This window comes from Physeter macrocephalus, chromosome 1 (genome assembly GCF_002837175.3).
Source record: "Physeter macrocephalus isolate SW-GA chromosome 1, ASM283717v5, whole genome shotgun sequence".
NCBI lineage: Eukaryota > Metazoa > Chordata > Mammalia > Artiodactyla > Physeteridae > Physeter > Physeter macrocephalus.
The window spans coordinates 92,231,026-92,253,216 of record NC_041214.2 but is presented as its reverse complement, the minus strand read 5'-3'; the positions used below and the strand labels follow the sequence as shown (position 1 = coordinate 92,253,216).

The 22,191-nt window shown below is 36.5% G+C and overlaps 1 protein-coding gene across 1 annotated transcript in view; it reads right to left on the bottom strand.

Moving 5' to 3' along the window:
• Positions 1 to 22,191, bottom strand: part of KPNA1 (karyopherin subunit alpha 1) — a 76,217-nt gene that overhangs the window by 16,799 nt on the left and 37,227 nt on the right. Inside the window, exons 3-8 of the mRNA XM_024120006.3 lie at positions 14,256 to 14,363; positions 11,158 to 11,257; positions 9,013 to 9,107; positions 2,171 to 2,302; positions 834 to 922; positions 384 to 483 (exon numbers count right to left, since the gene is read on the bottom strand). Of these exons, the coding sequence (XP_023975774.1) occupies positions 384 to 483; positions 834 to 922; positions 2,171 to 2,302; positions 9,013 to 9,107; positions 11,158 to 11,257; positions 14,256 to 14,363 (624 nt within the window). The remainder of the gene's footprint in view (positions 1 to 383; positions 484 to 833; positions 923 to 2,170; positions 2,303 to 9,012; positions 9,108 to 11,157; positions 11,258 to 14,255; positions 14,364 to 22,191) is intronic.

Below are 22,191 nucleotides of genomic sequence, written 5' to 3'. Positions count from 1 at the left end.
CCTTGCAGTTTACTTTGATGAGGTAGTCAGAGGCCAAGGAAAACAATTTCAAAGAGCAAAGTTTAATATATACCAATTCTCAGAGTGAGATTCCTTGTCAAAACACTCTGTGGATCAGAGAGGTAAAGGAATTTTCCTAAGTGTTAAAGCTAGGAAATTCTGCATTTTAGATACTTTGTTACAAACAAAAAATGCCATGTTTTTAAGAGTAATTCAGAGCTTTTTAAAGGCAGTGAAAATTTATTCCAAATTCAAACAAAAATAAACAAAAAGACCTATTTTTCTAGAAACAAATTATTCTCTTTCTATTCACATTAATATGGGTTCTTAGACTCTTTTAACTGTACTTTTTTCTGCCAATTTCCCACAAGCATAATCCTTACCTTTGCAAATTCTGGAGGGGGACTTTTCCCTCTACAGAGATTAGACAAAGCCCATACTGCATTCCGGGTCATGGTCAGGCGGTTTTGCTTTGAAAATAACCTATAAGCATAATGATGCAATGGTAAATGATATAATGGGCATTAATTATCTGATGGCATAATATAAATATTTAACCACTTAATGCTACTGATAAACAGATGTCTTCAAACAGCTCTTCTCCACAACAATAAAGCTTAATTAATTCTAACACAAGGAATTCAAAATTTTGGCACTTGAATAAGATAGGATGCCCAAGGAAATGATCTGAACAAGTTAGTAAGAAAATATCTGTAATGAAAAGTAACACTAGGAAATCCAAAATGATTTCCAAAGATGCACTGCTTTCTGAGGAACTACCTGTATTTTTATTACTCACAAAAAAAAAAAGAAAAAAAGAAAAAGAAACTTACTGCAGCAGAGGGGGAAGAATATTGCAGTCTAAAACATAGTCCCTGCACATGGTACTGTCTCCAGCAATGTTGCCAAGAGCCCAGACTGCCTGTGAAAGAATTACTTATTAATGACAGGCTGTAGAGTTAAATTTTCTCATAATTCTTTCAAAAAATATGCCAACATATCACAATAACTCTTTACAAAATTATACAGTAGTTAATCAACATATTATACATGGACATTAACTATTAAAACCCCTAAGTTCACTCAACAGGGAGTCAAATGAAATAGTTGTGGGATTGGTGGAAGAAGATCAATACTATTATATAAGTATACATGTGAATACTCATGGGAGTAAACTTATTAAAAGGAGGTACCAGTTCTTATACATATTCTTAATCTTAGGGGGCCCTACCCTTAAGTAACATTCCATACAGCCCTTGGAACTTAGCAGAGATCCAAGTGGCTTACTCAGCTGATTACAAATGTATTTTAAGCTTGCTTACAAAAGAAAACAGTGAGCCAAGAATTTAAGAGCAATCAAAATGCAGAAAACTTTACTCAACTTTTGGGGATGATGGATATATTAATTATCTTGACTGTAATGACAGTTTCATGGGTATATACATATGTCAAAACTTATCATATGGGCTTCCCTGGTGGCGCAGTGGTTGCGCGTCCGCCTGCCGATGCAGGGGAACCGGGTTCGCGCCCCGGTCTGGGAGGATCCCACGTGCCGCAGAGCGGCTGGGCCCGTGAGCCATGGCCAATGAGCCTGCGCGTCCGGAGCCTGTGCTCCGCAACGGGAGAGGCCGCAGCAGAGGGAGGCCCGCATACCACAAAAAAAAAAAAAAAAAACTTATCATATTACACACTTTAACCATATGCAGTTTACTGTAGGTTGATTATACCTCAATAAAGCTGTAGAAGAAAGTCATATTCATTTAGTAATGATTTATATTTATGAATTTGACAAACTTTGCAGTAACTAAAATTTCATGTTTTCTAAGTGATTTTCTGCACAAAAGTGGCAAAGACTTGCTACGTCAATCAACACTAGAGATTACTACAAGAAAAAACTCAGTAACTGCTTACATGGTCTAAAATGTGTATCTACAGGACTTAAAGAATTTCAGGGTTGGAAGGGAAAAATGGTTTTATGTTTCTAGGAGAAATTCTGCCTATATTCACTATGAAATTTTCTATGTTGGTTCAGTTTAGATTTCTAGAACACTCCCTGTGATGAACCATGGATTGTCATATCCAAGCGGTAAAACTGAGACTCTGAATATAAGAGTGAAGGGAAAAATTGTATTCTTTGACCTGCTTCTATTTACTTGTTTCATTTTTTTACCTGCTCCTGGACATCTTCAAACTCTGAGCTGAGCAACTCTATGAAGATAGGCACAGCTCCTGCCTGAATCACAATCCGGGTCTGAAGAGAATTTCCTGAAGCAATATTTGTCAGCACCCAAGCTGACTCAAACTATAAAGATAAAAATAATTTCATTATCTTATTAGAATTTAATAGCTTGTTTACTTATAACAATAAGGTTTTCTGTGCATGAAGAAAAGAATCTGAGATCATTATTTACACATAATCTATCAGGTAAATACTATATTAATTTTAAATGAAGAATTCCTGAAGAAATAACCTTAGCCTAGAGGAATACTCAGGGTGTCTAAAATTTCAGATCAAGGCAGAGCTGACATGAGACTGTAAGAAGAATGAGGGAGTGCTTCATATACTGACATGGAATGATCTCCCAAGATATAAATGGAGGAAAAATAAAAAAGAAAAACAATGTACATTAATATGGTACCATACTGTATTTTCCAAAAGGGTTAAGAAGGAATATATATGCATTAATTTACTTATTGCACAGAATATCTCTTGAAGGAGTCACAATAAACTGTAAATACCTGTCACTTACATAGAGAGCTCGAGGTGAATGGGAAACAAGTATGGGAAGGATAGGCACTTACAGTAAAGCCTTTATGTATCTTTTGGCCTTAAACCATGTTTATTATCTAATAAAAATAAAATTAAATAATTTCTATAAAATGGGCAGAGTGAAATGGGGAAAGAATAAAACTGTAAAATGTGTAAAATATAGGCAGAGTGAAAAAGGCAGAAGACAATTTAAATGATAAGTAGTCTGAAAGGAGTTAACAGGCATACAACTAACAGAAATGGCAACTTCAGAGCATAAGAGCTTACAATAAATGAGAAGTCTCCAAACGAAGGCACAGAGGTAAGACTTTTTTAAAAAGAGCATTCTTAAAGGTTGATACTGGTGAACAGTATGAAGGAAATTATGGCCAACAAAAAATACAGCACGTTAATTCTACACATCTCTACAGTAACTTGAATCTTTAGCCTAATATGATGAAATCCAAGAATGACCTCTTAAAATCCAAGAATGAACTCTTATATTACAATTCTATTTAGAGTTCTTAATTAAACTTTAGTTTTGTTTCCTTCTCCTGTTCTGTCTTCTATTTAATATTCTTTAATGAAGCACATATGGGGGGGAAAAATTCAGTGACATGCCCCTTGAATGAGAAATCAATAAAAAGTCATCAAGAGATGGAGCTGTGACTCCTTTAAGCTTTTGGGTCAATTGAAAGGCAGTTGTCATATGGCAAACTAAATCATCAATCACTCGGGGTACGGGAAAATGAAAGAAATGGGAAGACAATCTGATTAGCCCAGTCCAAAGCTACATGAATGATAGTAAATTTATAGCAGAAGACACTTAAAGAAGGGATATTCAAAGAAACCTAAAATTTGATATACAGAAGTGAAATAAAGTGGTCTGATAGCTAGTTAGGACACTGATATTACAGCAGCAGGGAGGCCAGACTAGGAGCACCACAGTTAAACATTTTTTTGCCTGATAACTCTTTGCTATAAGAGAAGTTCAGGAGACTTTTAAACACTGAGTATCACAAAATAAAAACTCATATCACCTCTGTAATTAAATTACTACTTAAACCAATGTTCAAACCCTTTTCAATCTGTCTGAATTGAAACTTGACATTTATACAGTACTTTATATTTTCAAAGCATTATTCACATACTCTCAGGTGTTCCTTACAAAAACCCAGAGAAACCTGGCTTTTCTAGTTTATGAATGAGGAAACTATCAGAAAAAGATCCAAGATCACTAATGATTTGAGTAATGCCAGTCAAAGAGAGCTAGATTACAGCCTCCTAATCTAGTAGGCTTATGGCCCCAACCATAGTTTCCTCTCTGAAACACACCTGTAACACTGACAAGAGTCTTCCAATTGCTTGCAGTTTTGGTATCTAGGGCAAGAAATTTCAAATAATGATACGACAGATTATTTAGGGTATGCTAAAAGGAAAACACAGTTCACCTAAAATGTAGCTTCTTTTGCTTACTAGGAAAATGAACTAGTAAAAGAGACATATGAAATAGGTACAAAAGCAAACTTTCCTACAAGAAGAAAGGCTCAAAGTTCAACAGAGAGTCATCAGCATCTGAGACCATGTCAAAAAAATGAAAACTTTGAGGAAAAGCAACCTGTGAAGAATGAATAAGATCAGCATACATAGCAATCTATATCAAAGTTTTTAAGGTTTGCAGTGAGATTTTGATGCAAAAGAAATGGTAACAATAAACTGAGTAGATAAAGGATATATTAAAGAGTTATCGAGAAGAAATTAGAATAATAACTGCTAACAGAAGTCAAACTGCTGTTTGTCTGATGAGGTTTAGCCCCAAAGGTCTTCCAGAAAAAGAGATTTCCAGATGCCACTGAAATGAATAAAATGGAGAAGCAAAACAAAATAGAGTGACAATGATTAGGAGAATGGAGAATAAGTAAATAATAGCCAGAGCATGAATGGAAGAAAATTGGCAATTAGGACTTCTCAACAAAACAAGAATGGATCACAGTTATGTTTATCACTAAGAAGTACATAACGATTATAACCTCTGAATGCAAAAAAGATTCAAGGTCTCTCTTGGTAAGAATGGAAATCAGAAAGTAGTTTTGCGATTACTGGGGAAAGAAGTAGATGAATAACTATAACCAGAGGGCCAGTGAAAACTCAAATCATATTCATGGATTAATGAGGCATTAAAACACATACACACACACACACAAACACACACACGGTGCTGATTACTGTGATGTTTACCTTGTAAAAACTTATCAAGCTCTATCTGTGCAATTTTCTATACCCATGTGTATATGTGTGACATGAGAAGGAGGCGGGAGGAGAGAGAGAGTGAGACACAGAAACAGAGAAACAGAGAGAGAGGCAGAGAGACTGAGAATTCCTCATGAGTACAGACCCCTATTAAGTGTTGGAAGAAGCAACTTTCAAATGTGTTTAATACGTAAGTACGTTTTATAAAAACTGGTTGTACTTTGAACTATGCAGTTCCTCTTTCACTGGGTATCACATTCTTTATTTTTTTGAGTGGGGTGAACATTTCCGTCTCAGGTCCCAGACTAGATTTTAAGATGAAAGAGAGTTGCGAAATGGGAATGTCCAGAGTTGATACCAAAAACAATTGCATACAGTTATAATAGAAATGGCCAGAAAAGGTAATTTAAGTAACCATGCAACTCAAGAAAAACTCAGCAACATGACGAAATGAAAAAAACTTAAGAAATGGTATCACCTGAAGTAGTACCCAAAATTATAATAATCTTTACTCCTCCTCTTTGTTGTTTTAAACTACTATATTCTTAGTGTTCCAAGAATGGCATCATGCAAGGAAACAACCTGTCATGCAGCTGTGATTGCTTACAAATTGTAATTCCACTATTATTTTTCACTGTCCAGAACTTTCTAAATAAGGCTACAACTGACATCTGAAGGGCACGCTGAAGATTTTGGTATGTTCTCTCTTTCCTTTCTCAATCTCTACCTTCTGGTGCTCAGTTCCTTAAAATAAGGAAAATGAGAATCCAAAACTGAAGTACTTCTGACCTCCTATCAAGTTTCCCACTCCAGGTTGAAGTACGCCTGGTTCCCTTTCTCCATTTGGATCAGGACTCTGTTGCTGGCCACTTTGCCGGTTCCACTCTGGTTCCTAGCAAATGCCAGGCTCACCTGGAGAGCAAGTGAAAAGAGAGGCTCACATCAGAAAAATAAATCCAGATATCAAACTCTGCAGAGAACAGTGCCTGAGTCATCTGAGCAACCTTTTAAGATAGGCAGAGGGAGCAGTGAAGATGGGGAAAAAAACACAGGAAGCTGAAGGCTTAACTGCAGTTTACCACATTAAGCTTTTAGTGTGGACACGAAAGGCAGAAATGGGAAAACTAAACCAATTTAATTCAAATTTACAACTTTAAGAGGAGTATCTGTTTAATGACTGGAACTAGGAGGCAATTTACTTATTTCTAGCAATTTTTATAAGCTTCTATAAGAAGGTTTGGGAATACACCATCTCAGCACTGCAAAGGACAGTACAAAGATGTTGGACCTGGACTCAAAAAACAAACCAAGTGGGCCCAGGGAATACACCACAAGGCAGACCAATCTCATGTCAAGGCTCTCATGTATGGCTGAGGCCTACATGTCACTGTGTTTGAGAATGCTGTTAGTCAAACGGCAGAGTCGGCTTCCAAAGTCCTAGATTCCACCCATATTCATCTCATTTGAGGGCAAGTAAGTATCTAGGTAGCACTGCCAAAAGCAGGCATTTTTATCTCCCTGGTTTGCAATATCCCACTGATAAGGAAAGCCAGAAAGAAGTGAAGAAACCCTTCACTAGGATTCACAGTTCTTTATCTATGGAATGAAGGGATTAAGTTTGTCCAGGGATTTATTATTGAGTTTAGCTATCATGACTCCATATTATTACTCTCTTTCTAGAAGAGAAATGGCAAACACCCCATTCCAAAGACACACTACTCAAATTTCTAATCAGCAGGTAGGAATATCATGGATAACTCACATCCTAGCGCTCTCCAAGAAGACAGAGGAAGGAATACCCTCCAAGCTTCCCAGAGCATGTCTAATTATTTAACAATGAAGTCTCCTGGCTCTAGGGTCTCCATCAATATATTTGCTCCTCCTGCTTCTGGGGTAGTCAAGGTTACCCATTAGTCACACTGGAGAAAGAACACCATATTGTGCTTAAATGCACACAGAAGAAAAGCTGGGGATGATGACCTTTATATAATAAACAGGTTCGTTTTCTCTAGAGTCTTTGGATCGCTAAGGTGAAAATCATGAGGTGGTCACTTCCAGAGGAATCATTTCTCAATCTTTCAGCCTAATTATTAGTTAGGCTGCACAAGGGTGGAATCTGAGAATTCTGATAGAAGCAAATTAGAGATTTCTGAAGGCTTTCATCTTCAGATGTGTTAAGATACAAACTCTAGGATTACAAAATCAAAAATGATGTAGAATTTACAAGTGTTAGCCAGGAGAGGGCACTGTCTGAGAGAATAGACTGTGCTCTTTAGGGAATACTGGAGAAGGTAGGGATGGGGAAAGACCAAGTTCTCTTACATTTTTCATTTTAGGACTAGAAAGTTATACCATCTTCCTTTAACACATTAAGGAACTAGACCTCTGCAACCACCTACTAAAAACTGCTAAGTCCAGGAGTAAATTTAATATCTCTGAATTACTCTCATTGTCAGAGACAGGATAGAAACATACTTCCACATGAGCAAAATGATAATTTTCCCTACCTCCCTCTTCCTACAAAGCTTTTCAAATGATAAACTGCAGTAAGGCTCTTCATTTGGTCCCTCTGGTTCTCTTGACAGGTTGCTTAAGGGGCTCAGGCTCTGTTCTCTGCAGTATTGGTTGTCTGGATTTCCTTTTTTTCTGAGAAAAGTCCTCTTTCTTTGCTCTCTAGGTGAACCTGATTATTTTCCAGGTGTCTGGTGATCCTGGCCTTAGATGGGGACCAGAATTACAATCCAGGAAGCAGCCAACGAAACAGAATCTTAATTCAAATGAACTTGGGGATTAGTAAATGTCAAACTGGAGAGGAAAAACTGATGGGACACTGAAGTACTCTACCTTTTCTGGACTTCCTGTTTTTCCTCTGGAAGGAACTCATCACCGCAACAAAGAGAGTAAAAGAGAGAGAAGGATGGGATGGGAGGAAAGGAGAGAAAATATCAAGACAAAGCATCAAGTCTTATGAATTATCAATAATGCTCTGGACAGTAAGGAACCTGGGGAGAGGAGCTGTTACTTATACTTATAAAGATGCCCCAGTCCTTATTACACCCTTAGAGTAAGGCAAAGGTAAACATGGGGGTGAAAGTTATCTTTATGATTAACTTATTATTAGCAAATATTTACTTGGAAAAATAACCCCATTTTGTAATCTATGTAGGACCTAACCAATCTTTATAGTTGCAGAATCTTTCTAAAGGGCCTGAGCCACTCAGATTAGATCCTACAAGTGAGAATTTAGGAATCACAGGTATTTGTTAAAGAATAACTCAGAAATTGATCCAGTTGGTTACTCCAAGGAAGTCTAGCTACTGAATTACTTAATTACTAGTTTACTTAAGATCCAACTTTATTCAGGAACAATATAGTATTTTTAAATTTCTAGATAACTCCCAAGATGAGAGTCAGTTGATAGTTGGTTCTTTTTACTGTAAAAATTATCTAATCCAGAAGCTATAGAATTTTCTCTTGGAACTCCTATACAACAGTACTAATATAGTAAATTAACATAGGAGAAAGCACACACATTCCCAACAAGGCTACATCCTTGTCAGTTCTTTTGGGGTGGGGCCGGGGGTAGAGGGGAAGGATTAATTAGTACCAGGTTTGGGGATCAGTGAGTCTCTGATCTAGCCCATGTTACACAGCCCTGAGAAACCCAACAAGTACAATCTAAAAATCCATCAGAACCAAATTTTACATAGTCCACACTTAGGTCCTTATAATGGCTCCTCTACTGCAAACAATTCCCTACCAGGTAAGTATGATCCATAGTCATCATAAAATAATCTTTTACATGACTAAAAGTAAAAAGAATTTTAAAGAGTAATACCAAGGGCCTGGATGTTGACAAAGCTATCAAAGCAGTTTGCAATGTGGCTGTCAGGAACATCAGTATCAAAAAATTAACCCTTCATATAGATTAAAATAAGTAACAAATCTGTATACAAAATGTAACTTTGTAAAGGGAATTAAGATATGAGGCAAGAAATGAAAATGGTCCGCACCTGCAATGTACAATTCTCTTTTCGTTTGAGGAACTCCACAAACCTGGCCACTACTCCTGGTGTGCTGATGACTTCATCAATAGGAGGATTAGGTTCTGTCTCCCCATAAAAATAAAAGGAAAGAAGAAAAATAATCCTTTGATTTCAAGGCAAGGACTTTATAAAGCTCAAACTTACTTCATAATATCCCTCCCTCCATTTTTAGCATCTCTTTTATGTTGTACATCTAAAACAGAAAAAAAAATGTAAAACTGAGTTCAGTCACTTTGAGACTAGGGTAGCTTAAAAGATTTCATAATAAGGGAAGCCTTAACATGGAAATATGATGGGCAGGATTCTTCAAAATTAAAATTACTGCCTCAGAAAGTATGGGGAAAAACATCAAAAGACAACCACTGTTATTATTTTGGTATACTTCCTTCTAACCCTTTTTCTGTGTATGGGTTTTAAGTCTCTCTTTTTTATTTAACATAAATTGTCCAAAGAAACTGGATTAAGAGATTCTGTGCTTGCAGGATCCAATTTTACTGCTGTAGTGATAAGTAGGAGTCAGCAGAAATTCACTAAGAATGACTTGCCAAATTAATCTCATTTTCATTTATGACAATAGAGTATCTTATAAATAAAGTCATTCAATAGAAACTTGTTGGGCAAATAGATAAGAAATGTCCTAAACAATTAGCATTGTAATTTCAGCAAGACATTTGACAAAGTTTTTGATGACATTCATGTAGCTACGCAAGAAAAATGGCAGCTGGATTACAGTGCTACTAGGGACTCTTAGCTAAATCAATGGCCTGTACTTGGAAGAGATGACTAATGGTTCAATGTTAATTTGCAGCAAGCTCTAATGACATGTTCTTTGCCTGGTTCAACATTTTTATCAACCATTCATATAAACACAACAAATAAATTTGATGATGACAATAAAAATGAAGTAGTTAACGTGCTAGATTACAGAAACAACATATAGAAAGAATAACAATAAGCCAAAGATGGCAATAAAACAACAGGGATAAAGCAAAATTCAGCTTTTAGATTTTTTTAAAGCAATTTTTTAAAATCCACATGACTTCACAGATGAAACCTAAAAATAGTTCATAAAGAAAAGTACTAGGGAGTATAGACCGCTGAAAATGCAATGAAACATTACTATGCCATGACTACCAAAATAAATGATGCTACACTGGAGTACATTATTGGAATGTATAGTTTCAGGACAAGGAAGGCAATCTCCCACCACACCTTAGAGTAATAAGAATGCATCTGGAGTACTCTTCTAATTATCACATTTTAAGAGGAATGGCTAGCAAACTAGAATACATGCAGGAAAGTAGCAGAGTGTTGAAAGGCCTTGGAAAACCACATTATCTGAGAAACCCATCTCAGCATGCTAAAAAGAGATAAGACATTTTTAGAAGGGTGGGGAAGGTAATATGATAATGGCCTTCAGCTATTTTTAACAGGTTGTCATACAAAAAAACAAGTATTTTTTGCTCTGGTGGTAAGTTTTCTTTCCAGTTAACCTCAAGGAATATATTAATTTATCACTAATGACTCCAAACAACCATAACTTACTATGGGGGAAGGGGCTGGTCAACTGTTTTAATGCTGATTTACTATCAACATTTTAATATGGCTCAGAGTTCCAGAGTTCTCACTTGCTCAGATAACAAGAAGTATCATATCCCATTCTACCCTAATTATACACACACACACACCAAAAAGGTAGTTATCCTGTCCACCAATAAATCCATACTTAAATTTCAGCGATAAACTGCTAACATTAGAATCAACAATCACTACTCTTTCAAGTGATATTTCAAGTTTTTCTTAAAAAAGAGTGGAGTTTCTCAATTTGAATTAACATGAAATATTGCTACCGTTCTTATCACTTTAAGATCTTTTATAAGATACCTCAGAAATGAATATAACGCTGCCTTCTGGTCCTGGTAAGATCACACAAATAAAAAAGGAAATTCAAAACTTAGCCATGGCTCATAATATACATATGTCTGTATGTGTCCTTTTAGTCTGTTGATAGAGATACTCCAAAGCAAGTTATCTGTAGTGTGAAAAACAGATTATGGGAAAGTAATACTTTGTAAATAAATGAAAAATATACTTAACATATTCAGAACTCACCTTTTGAAAGCAGTTTTCTGAATTTCTGCGTTGCTGAAAGCTGTTGCTCTGGGCTATTAGAAAATATCATTTCAATCATGTCAGAAGTAATAACACCACCCTGGAATCACAAACAAAAAACAAATATAATAAAATTTTAACTTAAATTCAAAGGAAAACAAAGATAGTACAAATTGTGGCCATGTTATTGAGTTAATTATATTTATCTACAAGAGTTACACAACGGTAGGATAATCTTTGCATATATAAATGTATAACATGATTAATAATGTGATGAAGCCAAAAACCTTTGTCTATCATTAAAAAGCTCACAACCGTGAGAAAGTAATGTTAGTAGTAAACACTAAGACAAGGCGTTTACTATTATTCCTCTCCTGCTCATCTCATGGCTGGCTGTTCCTTGTCATTCAGATTAAATGTTAAATTATAAAAGACGGCTATTCCTGACCTTCAAATCTAAAGCAGCTACTCTATCTCTGTGATCACATCACTCTATTTTAATCCTATGCCCAGCCCTTTTCAGTATCAGTTATTCTTCTTAGTTATCTGTTCATTGCTTAGGTTCCCCCAGTATACTGTAACCTCCATGAAAGCCAAACACCCTGTCTATTTTACCACTATATCCCTGATGGGTGGCATACTATAGACGCTCAACAAATATTTACTGAATTAGTATAGCGTAGTCTTATATAAATCACAGATTCTAGCCACTGCCAAATTCAACAGCTGACTCTTAAATTTATTTAAAATTTCTATTTTCTTGCTTTATTAAAACTTTTCAGTTTCCCACTAGTTTCTTGCTTTACTAGCGCTTTCCCATTTCCCACTACAAGCCATCCTCAGCATTAGTAGTTAAACTTTCTTCTCAGGATCATTTGTCACAATGAAATAAAGTTCTTATCATTTCATGAAGGGTAACAGTCAACAAGATAAAAACTGTGAAGAAAGCTGCACTGAGTTGTACATGCAAGATGGCTGGTAAGCAATACCTAACACTTAAGAATAACCCATGGGGAGAACGAAGCATTCTGCTCTTACAAGTCAGAAAAGTAACAACTTTGAAACTTATAAGTCTGATTCCTGAATAAACAAAAGTACCTGTATGATTTTGCTATGAATATGTTTCCACATATATCTTTGTTTTCTTCCCTCTCTTATCCCCTTATCATATAACATAAGATGTATTGACTTTACATTCATAGTATTTAAATATTGCTGACTTCACATCAGAGTATTTAAGTTACAGGATATCCAAGAGAGAAGTAAATATCACCCAAGGACTTTTCCCCTTCTGGGGAAAAGGTTAGTGCATTTTCAGCTGCATGCAGGATAGCTATACCATGTTACAAGGAGGTATGACCTTGTCATTGTCTTTATCTGAGACTCAGTATGGTTTAAGGAGTTGGGTATGGATGCCACAATGACAAGGAGTAGACTGGGACAGTTAATTTTATCTGTCAACTTGGTTAGGTTATGGTACCCAGTTGTTTGGACAAACACCAATCTAGATGTTACTGTGAAAGTACTTTTTAGGTGTGATTAACATTTAAATCAGTACACCTGAGTAAAGCACATTATCTTCCAAAATGTGGGTAGGCCTCATTCAATCAGTTGAAGAGCAAAGACTGAAGTTTCTTGAAGAAGGAAATCAAACTCAAAACTACAATATTGGGACTTCCCTGGTGACCCAATGGTTAAGAATCCGCCTTCCAATGCAGGGAACACAGATTCAATCCCTGGTCGGGGAACTAAGATCCCAAATGCTGCGGGACAACTAAGCCCACATGCCACAACGAGAGAAGCCAGCACGCTAGAGTGAAGAAGAACCTGCGTGCCACAATGAAGACCCAGCGTGGCAAAAAAAAAACAAAAAACCCTACAATATCAACTCTTACCTGAATTTCCAACCTACTGGCTTACCCTACAGATTTCAGACTTAACAGCTCCAACAATTGCATGAGCCAATTCCTTAAAATCAAATAATCAGTGGATCAATCTATCTCTCTCTTCCTCTCCCACCACCCCCAAATTGGTTCTGTTTCCTCTGTAGAACCCTGACTAATACAGTCCACAAAATACTTCATAAACCTTTAACGTCCACTTTAAAAAAAAAGAGAGAGAGAGAGAGAACTCTTCAACTTCCTGAAGAGCCTAGAAGAGTTCACCACAAAATAATAGTGTTGGCAATAACGTCTACATAGATTCCAAAGCAATTTAAACTGCTCTAATTCCAAAAGAAAGCTGGTCCATAAAAACTGGATATCTATGAAGTAAAAAAAGAGAAAAAAATCTATAAAATACTGTGAATACACTACTATTTTTCCAAAAAAAAGAGAGGGGTTTTTCTCAAAAGGAATAATAAGAATCTACTAACAGTGGTTGCCAGTGGGGAAAGAAATTGGGTGACTAAGGCAGAAGAAAAAGATTTTTCTTTTTTTGAAAACCATGTATATATATAATCTATTAAAACATATACAATTGATCAAAATAAACTGGAAATCTAGATAGGTGTGATCCATATAAATAAAGCATAATTTTTAACTGTTTATGCAACCTCAAGAAAGTTACAAAATGGGTTACAATAGAAAATTCCAATAGTTGTGATGTGGAATCAATTTTTAAAATCATATGAACATGTCCAATTTTGTACTTGGAATGAGTAACAAATTGGGATTTCCTTTAAAGTATCGCTTATTATCAACTTTTAAGGAATAATTTTATAATTATCCTTTTAAGTTTTAATAGCTGAATTGATCTCATAATTAGTTAATTCTGTTTAACTGCATGTTATTCAAAATATAATAAACATTTTATGAACCATGAGTTTACAGATATAGTTTCCTTTTAAAAATGAAACGCCAAGTACTTTTTGTAGCCATCTAACCTTTTTTTTTTGTTTGGCTGCACCACATGACTTGCAGGCTCTCAGTTCCCCAACCAGGGATTGAACATGGGCCACTGCAGTGAAAGCCCAGAGTCCTCATCACCAGGCCACCAGGGAACTCCCCTAACCTTTTTTTTTTAACTCCAAAAAAGACCTAACCTCATATCTTCATCGGAAAAAGAGTAAAAAGAGGTTCTTTCATTATCCTACTTACTGGTGCCATCTCCATGTTATTAATCTGAGCCTCATGGAAGCCTCCATCTGACATAACTTCTTCTTCTGTTTCTTCTTCTGCTGTAGCAACATTTCTTCGCTTGAATAACTGAAAAATAAAAGTCTGTTACTAAAATAATTCTAACACAAGGTAGTTCAACATCCAAACACTAGGCACCCCACTTTTAAAAGGCAATAAGGATGGAGCTTTTTGAAAATCATTTTTAAAATTCTAACGTTTGTGCCACCTTCAACCTTTCCTGATGAGGAACTATTTCAGAATTCTCCAGTCTTATAATCTAATGCAATTAAGTATCACAACATACTATCACCAACCCTTGATGAGGTAAATCTTACTAAGAGAGGCCTGACACTACATGACATATAAAAAAAACACATAAGGTTGAAAAAGGAGCTGGGACATGCTTGGTCATTTCCCTCTTCACTATTGAAGTAGGTGGTAGGATAGTCTTACCAATATATCAGGGGAAACAGGATAAAAATGTTGTTAGAATGACTTAATACCTCCCTCATAACCCTAAAGGACAGTGGATCAAGACTTCCTGACCTTCCCAACCTGTCCAGCAACCAATGATGACAAATGACCTCTGCTTGAACACTACTTTTAAAGCACCCATTAATTTGTGCAGGCAAAGGAGAATAGTTCTCGCTAACGGCAACTCACTAAGATGCCTTCCATTACATCCTAGGCAGTACACTTATTCATTAAGCCATGACAGAGTAATAATAACTTATCCTCTCACCCTATATGATTAAAAAAAGCAGACGAAATCCCTAAAATAATAGGTTTCAGACATCGGACAACAGACAACAGAGGCAGTGATCCTTCAGAAGAAAAGAAACAAGGTTAGTCCTACAATTGCCTCAGATTGCCTGGATGGAGTTTCTAGCCTGCAGCACAGGTAGGGTGAACCTAAACAGGGTCTAGAGGCCCCCTCAACTGAGGAGACAGCATTCAGAAATGATGAGGCCAAGATACCTAGAATCTACAAGGCAGAGTACTGAAGACAAGCGATCAACACAGAACTCCAAAAATCTGTGGAAGGTTCCCCTTAAGTCTTTACTGGCTTAGTACTCCTCACAAGCGCAGGTGTGTGATGAAAAGGTCCAAAGCTGGAAAAGAAACCGCCTTCAAGCAGCATGCAGAACAACTTTGAAGGTCACACAGGTCAAGCAATCATTCATGTTTCACCTAGCTGTTAATAGAAAAGACCTCCCAATATATGGGGCACTAAGGAGAATACTCAGAAGGGTACTGACTCAGTAGTGAGATAAATGAGTCCCAGATTAAAGACTGTTCTGGTCCAGCCCAATGAAACATAAAAGCAAACGGGTTTCAAGTAACTTAACTACATCCAATGATAAATTCAGAATTACACATATTAAAAGAATACAAAAAACTCCAACAAAGGAGGTAAGGTAAAATTTACAATGCTCAGCATTCAATCAATAACTAATAAGCATGCAAAAGAAGTAAGAAAAGACCACCCACAAGGAAAAGAAAAAGCAATCATACCAATCAAAATCACCTATAAACGGAAAAGATGGAAGAACTGGACAAGGAATTAAAATAGTTGTTATAAATGTATTCCATGTATTCAAAAGTAGAAGAAAGTATAACCATGAGAAGAAGAGATAGGAACACATGAAAAAAAAAGGCAAATCAAACACCTAGATATAAAAAATACAATTTTTCAAATGAAAAGTATGCTGGAGGTGATTAAGGTCAGATTAGATATTGTAGAAGAAAGATTAGTGAATTTAAGGACATCACAAAATAAAAGGGATGGAAAAAAGGCTGAGAAAATATGTACAAAACATAAGTCAGCTGTGGGACATCAAGTGGCCTACTACACACATGCATTGGAGCCCCAAGGATGGGGGTAGGGAAATATATTTGGAAAATTAATGGTCAAAACTTTTCCAAATCTGTGAAAAATACAAACCACAAATCCAAAATCTCAAAGAACTCCAGGAAGAAATATGAAGAAAACATGATAGGACATTATATCAATGTTTAAAATCAGGAATAAAAAGATAAAATAAAAGATAAAGCAGCCAAAGGAAAAAAGACATCTTACATGCATGCAGGGAAACAAAAGATAAGACTGACAGCAGACTTGCTGCTGGAAACAATGCAAACCAGAGAGTGTGGATCAAACACAGTTAAAGTATCACAAACGACCACTGAGATAGCCACTACAGAAGTTCCTCAAAAAACGAAAAAAGAATGAAATTCTGCCATTTGAAACAATGTGGATGGACCTAGAGACTACTATGCTTAGTGAAATAAGTCAGACAGAAAAAGGCAACAGCAGATACTCTGTGTTATCACTTACATGTAAAATCTAAAACATAAAACAAATAAATGTAGATAACAAAGGAGAAACAGACTCACAGATATAGAGAACAAACCAGTGTTTATCAATAGGTAGATGGAAGGGGAGAGGGATGAGATAGGGGTATGGGATTAAGAGACACAAACTATCAATAGTATATATAAAATAAATAAGCAACAAGGATATATTGTACAGTACAGGGAAACATAGCCATCATTTTATAATAACTTTAAATGGAGTATAATCTATAAAAATATTGAATCACTATGTTGTACACCTGAAATTAATATTGTAAATCAACCATAGTACAATTATTTAAAAAAAGAAATCAAAAAGGGGAAAGAAACTGTTAAAAATGGAGGTAAAATACTTTTTTCAGTAATGCAAAAGCTGAAAGAATTCATCACCAACAGACCAGCTCTGTGAGGAAATGTTAAAGGATGTTTGTTCTTCAGACATAAGAAAAATGATACCAGATGAAATAAAGATCTAAAAAAAGAATGACAAACACCCAGGAATTCCCTGGCAGTCCAGCAGTTGGGACTCTGTGCTTTCACTGCTGAGGGCATGGGTTCAATCCCTGGTCGGGGAACTAAGATCCCAAAAGCCGCAAGGCACAGCCAAAAAATAAATAAAGTTTAAAAGAAAGAAAAAAAAAAAGAATGACAAACACCAGAAATCGTTAAAAGGTAGTGAAACTGGACTTCCCTGGTGGCACAGTGGTTAAGAATCCACCTGTCAACGCAGGGGACACGGGTTCGAGCCCTGGTCCAGGAAGATCCCACATGCCGTGGAGCAACTAAGCCCATGCGCCACAACTACTGAGCCTGCATGCCACAACTACTGAAGTCTGCGCGCCTAGAGCCTGTGCTCCTCAACAAGAGAAGCCACCACAGTGAGCAGCCCGCACATGGCAATGAAGAGCAGTCCCCGCTCGCCACAACTAGAGAAAGGCCATGCGCAGCAACGAAGACCCAACGCAGCCATACATACATACATATATACATACATACATAAATAAATGGTAGTGAAATCCTTTAAAAACTTTTCTCATTAAAAAATGTTTTTAAAAGATAGTCGACCACTTAACATGAGGATGGTTACATTCAAAAAGACAATAACAAGTGTTGGCATGGATGTGGAGAAACTGGAACCATCATTCATGGCTAGTGGGACTGTAAAATGGTGGCTTTCTAGAAAACAATTCGGCAGTTACTCAAAATATTACACACAGAGTTAACATATAGCCCAGCAACTCCACTCCTAATATATATTTTGGGGGTATATGCCCAAAAGAAATGAAAACATATGTCCACACAAAACCTGTACACGATTGTTCATAGCAGCATTATTCACAACAGTCAAAAAGTAAAAACAACCCAAATGTCCATCAACTGAATGAATAAACAAAAAGTGGTATATCCACACAATGGAATATTACTTGGTAATAAAAGGGGATGAAGTACTGACATGTTACAACATGAATGAACCTTGACAACACTGTGCTATGTGAAAGAAGCCAATCACAAAAGACCATATATTGTATGATTCTATTTATATGAAATGTCCAGAACAGGCAAATCTACTCAGACAGAAGTAGACTGGGGGGAGGTAGGGAGAGATGGGGAATGGAGAGTGACTGATAACAGGCAGGGATGAAAATGTTCACAAATTGATTGTGATAATGGTTGTATAACTCTGCAAATATACTAAAATCCATTGAATTGTAAACCTTAAATGGGTGAATTACATGGTAGGTGAATTGTATCACAAAAAGCTGTCTAAAAAAATAGACAATTTAAAACAAAAGTATTAACAGACTAGGGGTTTGAGAATACACATGTATAAGTAAAAACCATGAATCATGGCATGGTATAGTATAAGTTGAAGGCAGACTATAAGTTAAAGATATAAACCCTAAACCAAGCACAACACACACACACACATATATATCATACCTAATAAACTACATGCAGCCTATGTGAAACACAATATAAAGACACAAATATGTTAAAAGTAAAGAGGTAGAAAAAGACTGCTAATGCTAACCAACAATGCTAATTAACAATGTCAGTTAACAGAAAGTTGGAGTGGCTATATTAATATAAAGGTTTACTATCAGGAGTAAAGAAGATAATTTTATAACGATAAAGGGATCAAGAAGACATAAGAATTCTAAACAGTTATTTACCTATTTAACCAGGAACAGAAGGGACCTCCTTGAACTCAAGGAAGGGAATATATCAAAAACCTAAAGCTAACATCACACTTAATGAAAGATTGATTATTTTTCACCTAAGATTAGGAATGAAACAGGTATGTACACTTTCACCATTTCTATTCAAGGTATAAGGTGTCAGTAAGCTGTAAGCTGCTAGTCAGTGCAATCAGGCAGGTAAAGAAATAAAAGGCATCCAGATTGGAAAGGAAAAAGTAAAACTGTCTTTATCTATAGTCAACATGATTATCTATGTAGAAAACCCAACAGAATCTACAAAGAAGCTACTAGAAGCAATACATGAGTTTAGCAAGCTCTAGAACAAAACTGATTATACAAAAATAAACTATTTCTAAACACTGACAACAATAGAAAACTGAAATTAAGATACCATTTACAATAGCATCAAAAACTATGAAATAGGGAAAAATCTGACAAAAAAACGTGCACCTATACACCAAAAACTGCAAATCACTGGCGAATTAAAGACCTAAACAAATGGAGAGATACACCATGCTTATGAGTTGGAAGACTCATTTGTTATCAATTCTCTCCAACCTGATCTATAGATCTAACACAATCACAATCAAATTCCCAGTAGGCTTTCATGTACAAATTGGCAAGCTGACTCTTAAAGTTCATATAAAAATGCAAATGACCTAAAAGAGGGCTAACACTACCTGATTTTAAGACTCATTATAAAGCTATAGTAATCAAGACAATGTGATATATAAGAGATAAACAAAGAGACTAATGGAACAGAGTAGAAGTTCAGAAGCAGACCCACACAGATACAGTAAATTGAATGTATTGATAAAAGGTTCCAAGGCAATTCAGTGGGGGGAAACAATCTTTTCAATAAATGGCACCTGAACTGGACAGCCATATGCAAAAAAAGGTCCATTTTGCCTAGCTTTACATTGTACACAAAAATTAAATGTAAATGATCACAGACTTAAATTTAAGCCAGAACAATAAAACTTCTTAAAGAAAACCTGAGAAAATTCTAAGTGACCTTGGATTTGGCAAAGATTTGACACACAAAAGGACAATCTGTAAATGAAAAAAAAAAAACTGATAAATGGAATGCCACAAAAACTTTTGCTCTTCAAAGATCACTGATGAAAATGAAAAGGCAAGCCACTGACTGGGAGAAAATATTTGCAAAACACATATCCAACAAAGGACTTGTATCCAGAAGACAAACAACTCAATTTAAAAAACAAGGAAAATATTTAAACAGAATTCACTAAAGTAGATATACAAACGGCAAATAAGCACATGAAAAGATGCTCTCAACATTAGTCATTACGAAAAAGTAAATTAAAACCATAATGGCATATACTACACACCCCTCAGGTAAAATAAAAAGACTGACGATGCCAAATATTGACAAAGACATGGAGCAAGAGAAACTCACACACTGCTGATGAGAAGGAAAAACAGTACAATCCATTATAGCAGGGACACCAGGGAAGTCCCCTGATAATGTCTCAATACACACTCACCCTTTACTGCTTCCCTTGGAGGATGCTAAGGAACCAACTCATTATTTTGAAAACAAAGGGAGAGAATCAAGTATTTCTCTTTCCTATATGATTAGTAATTCAGGAAAACAAAAAACTTGTTGAGGAAAAGCTCCCCTTTAGAGTGACCTGCTAGTTAATAAAAGCAGAAGGAATGATAAAATGATCACTGCAACTTCTGGTAAAGTAATGGATCTAGGCAATGACCATCAAAGGTTACTAAGCCTGAGGTGAAAAACTGATGGGTGTTGACTAGAGGCTTGATATTAAGGAACTGTTAACTTTTTAAGGTATGATAATACAGGCATGACTTGGAGATATCACAGGTTGAGTTCCAGACCACCACAATGAAGTGAGTCACACGAATTTTTTAGTTTCCCAGTGCATGTAAAAGTTATGTTTACACTATACTGCAGTATATTATAGGAAGTGCCCAAAAGCATTATGCCTAAAAAATACAATGTATATCTTAATTTAAAAATACTTTATTGCTGGGGCTTCCCTGGCGGTCCAGTGGTTAAGACTGAGCTTCCAATGCACAGGGCACGGGTTTGATCCCTGGTCAGGGGAACTAAGATCCTGCATGCCGCGCAGCGCGGCCGAAACAAAACAAAACATAACAAAACTTTATTGCTAAAAATGTTAACCATCACTTGAGCCTTCAGTGAGTCATAATCTTTTTCCAATATCAAAAAAAAGTAGGGCTTCCCTGGTGGCGCAGTGGTTGGGAGTCCGCCTGCCGATGCAGGGGATGCGGGTTCATGCCCCGGTCCGGGAGGATCCCACGTGCCAGGGAGCGGCTGTGCCCGTGAGCCATGGCCGCTGAGCCTGCGCGTCCGGAGCCTGTGCTCCGCAACGGGAGAGGCCACAACAGTGAGAGGCCCGCGAACCGCAAAAAAAAAAAAAAAAAAAAAATGTAACATCACTGATTACAGATCACCATAACAAATACAATTATAATGAAAAAGTTTGAAACGTGAAAACTACCAAAATGTGACATAGAGATACGAACTGAGCAACTGCTATTAGAAAAATGATGCCAAAACACTTGATGTAGGGCTGCCACAAACCTTCAATTTATTAAACACATACACACACACAATATCTGTGAAGCATGATAAAGCAAAGTGCAATAAAACAAGGTATGCCTGTACTATTCTGGTAAGCCTTTATCTTTCAGAGATACATACTGAAGTATTTATAAATGAAATAATTTGATGTCTGGGATTTGCTTCAAAGTAATTCAGGGCATTATTTAACTTCTGTCTAAAGCAGCAGTCCCCAACCTTTTTGGCACCAGAGACCGAAGACAATTTTTCCACGGACTGGGGCAGTGGGGACAATGGTTCAGGTGGTAATGCAAGCAACGGGGAGCGGTAGGGAATGGCAGATGAAGCTTCGCTCTCTCACTGGCCCACCGCTCACCCCCTGCTGTATGGCCTGGTTCCTAACAGGCCACGGACCGGTATCGGTCTGCAGCCCCAGGGTTGGGGACCCCTGGTCTAAAGGACACCCTCCAACACTGCTTGTAGTACAGATCTGGTGGTGATGAATTTTTTTCAGTTTTTGTATGCCTGAACACAGCTTTGTTTCACCATAGTTTTTGAAAAATATTTTTGCCAGCTACAGAATTTAAAGTTGACAGTTTCTTTCTTTGAGTAATTTAAAGATGTTTTTCCACTGTCTTCTGGCTTGTATTATGCACTATTAATGAGAAATCTGATGTCAACTTTATCTTTGTTCTTCTTTATATAACACGATTGTTTTCTCTGGATGTTCTTAAGACTTTCTCTTTATGATTGGTTATAAGTAGTTTGGCTATACCATGCCATA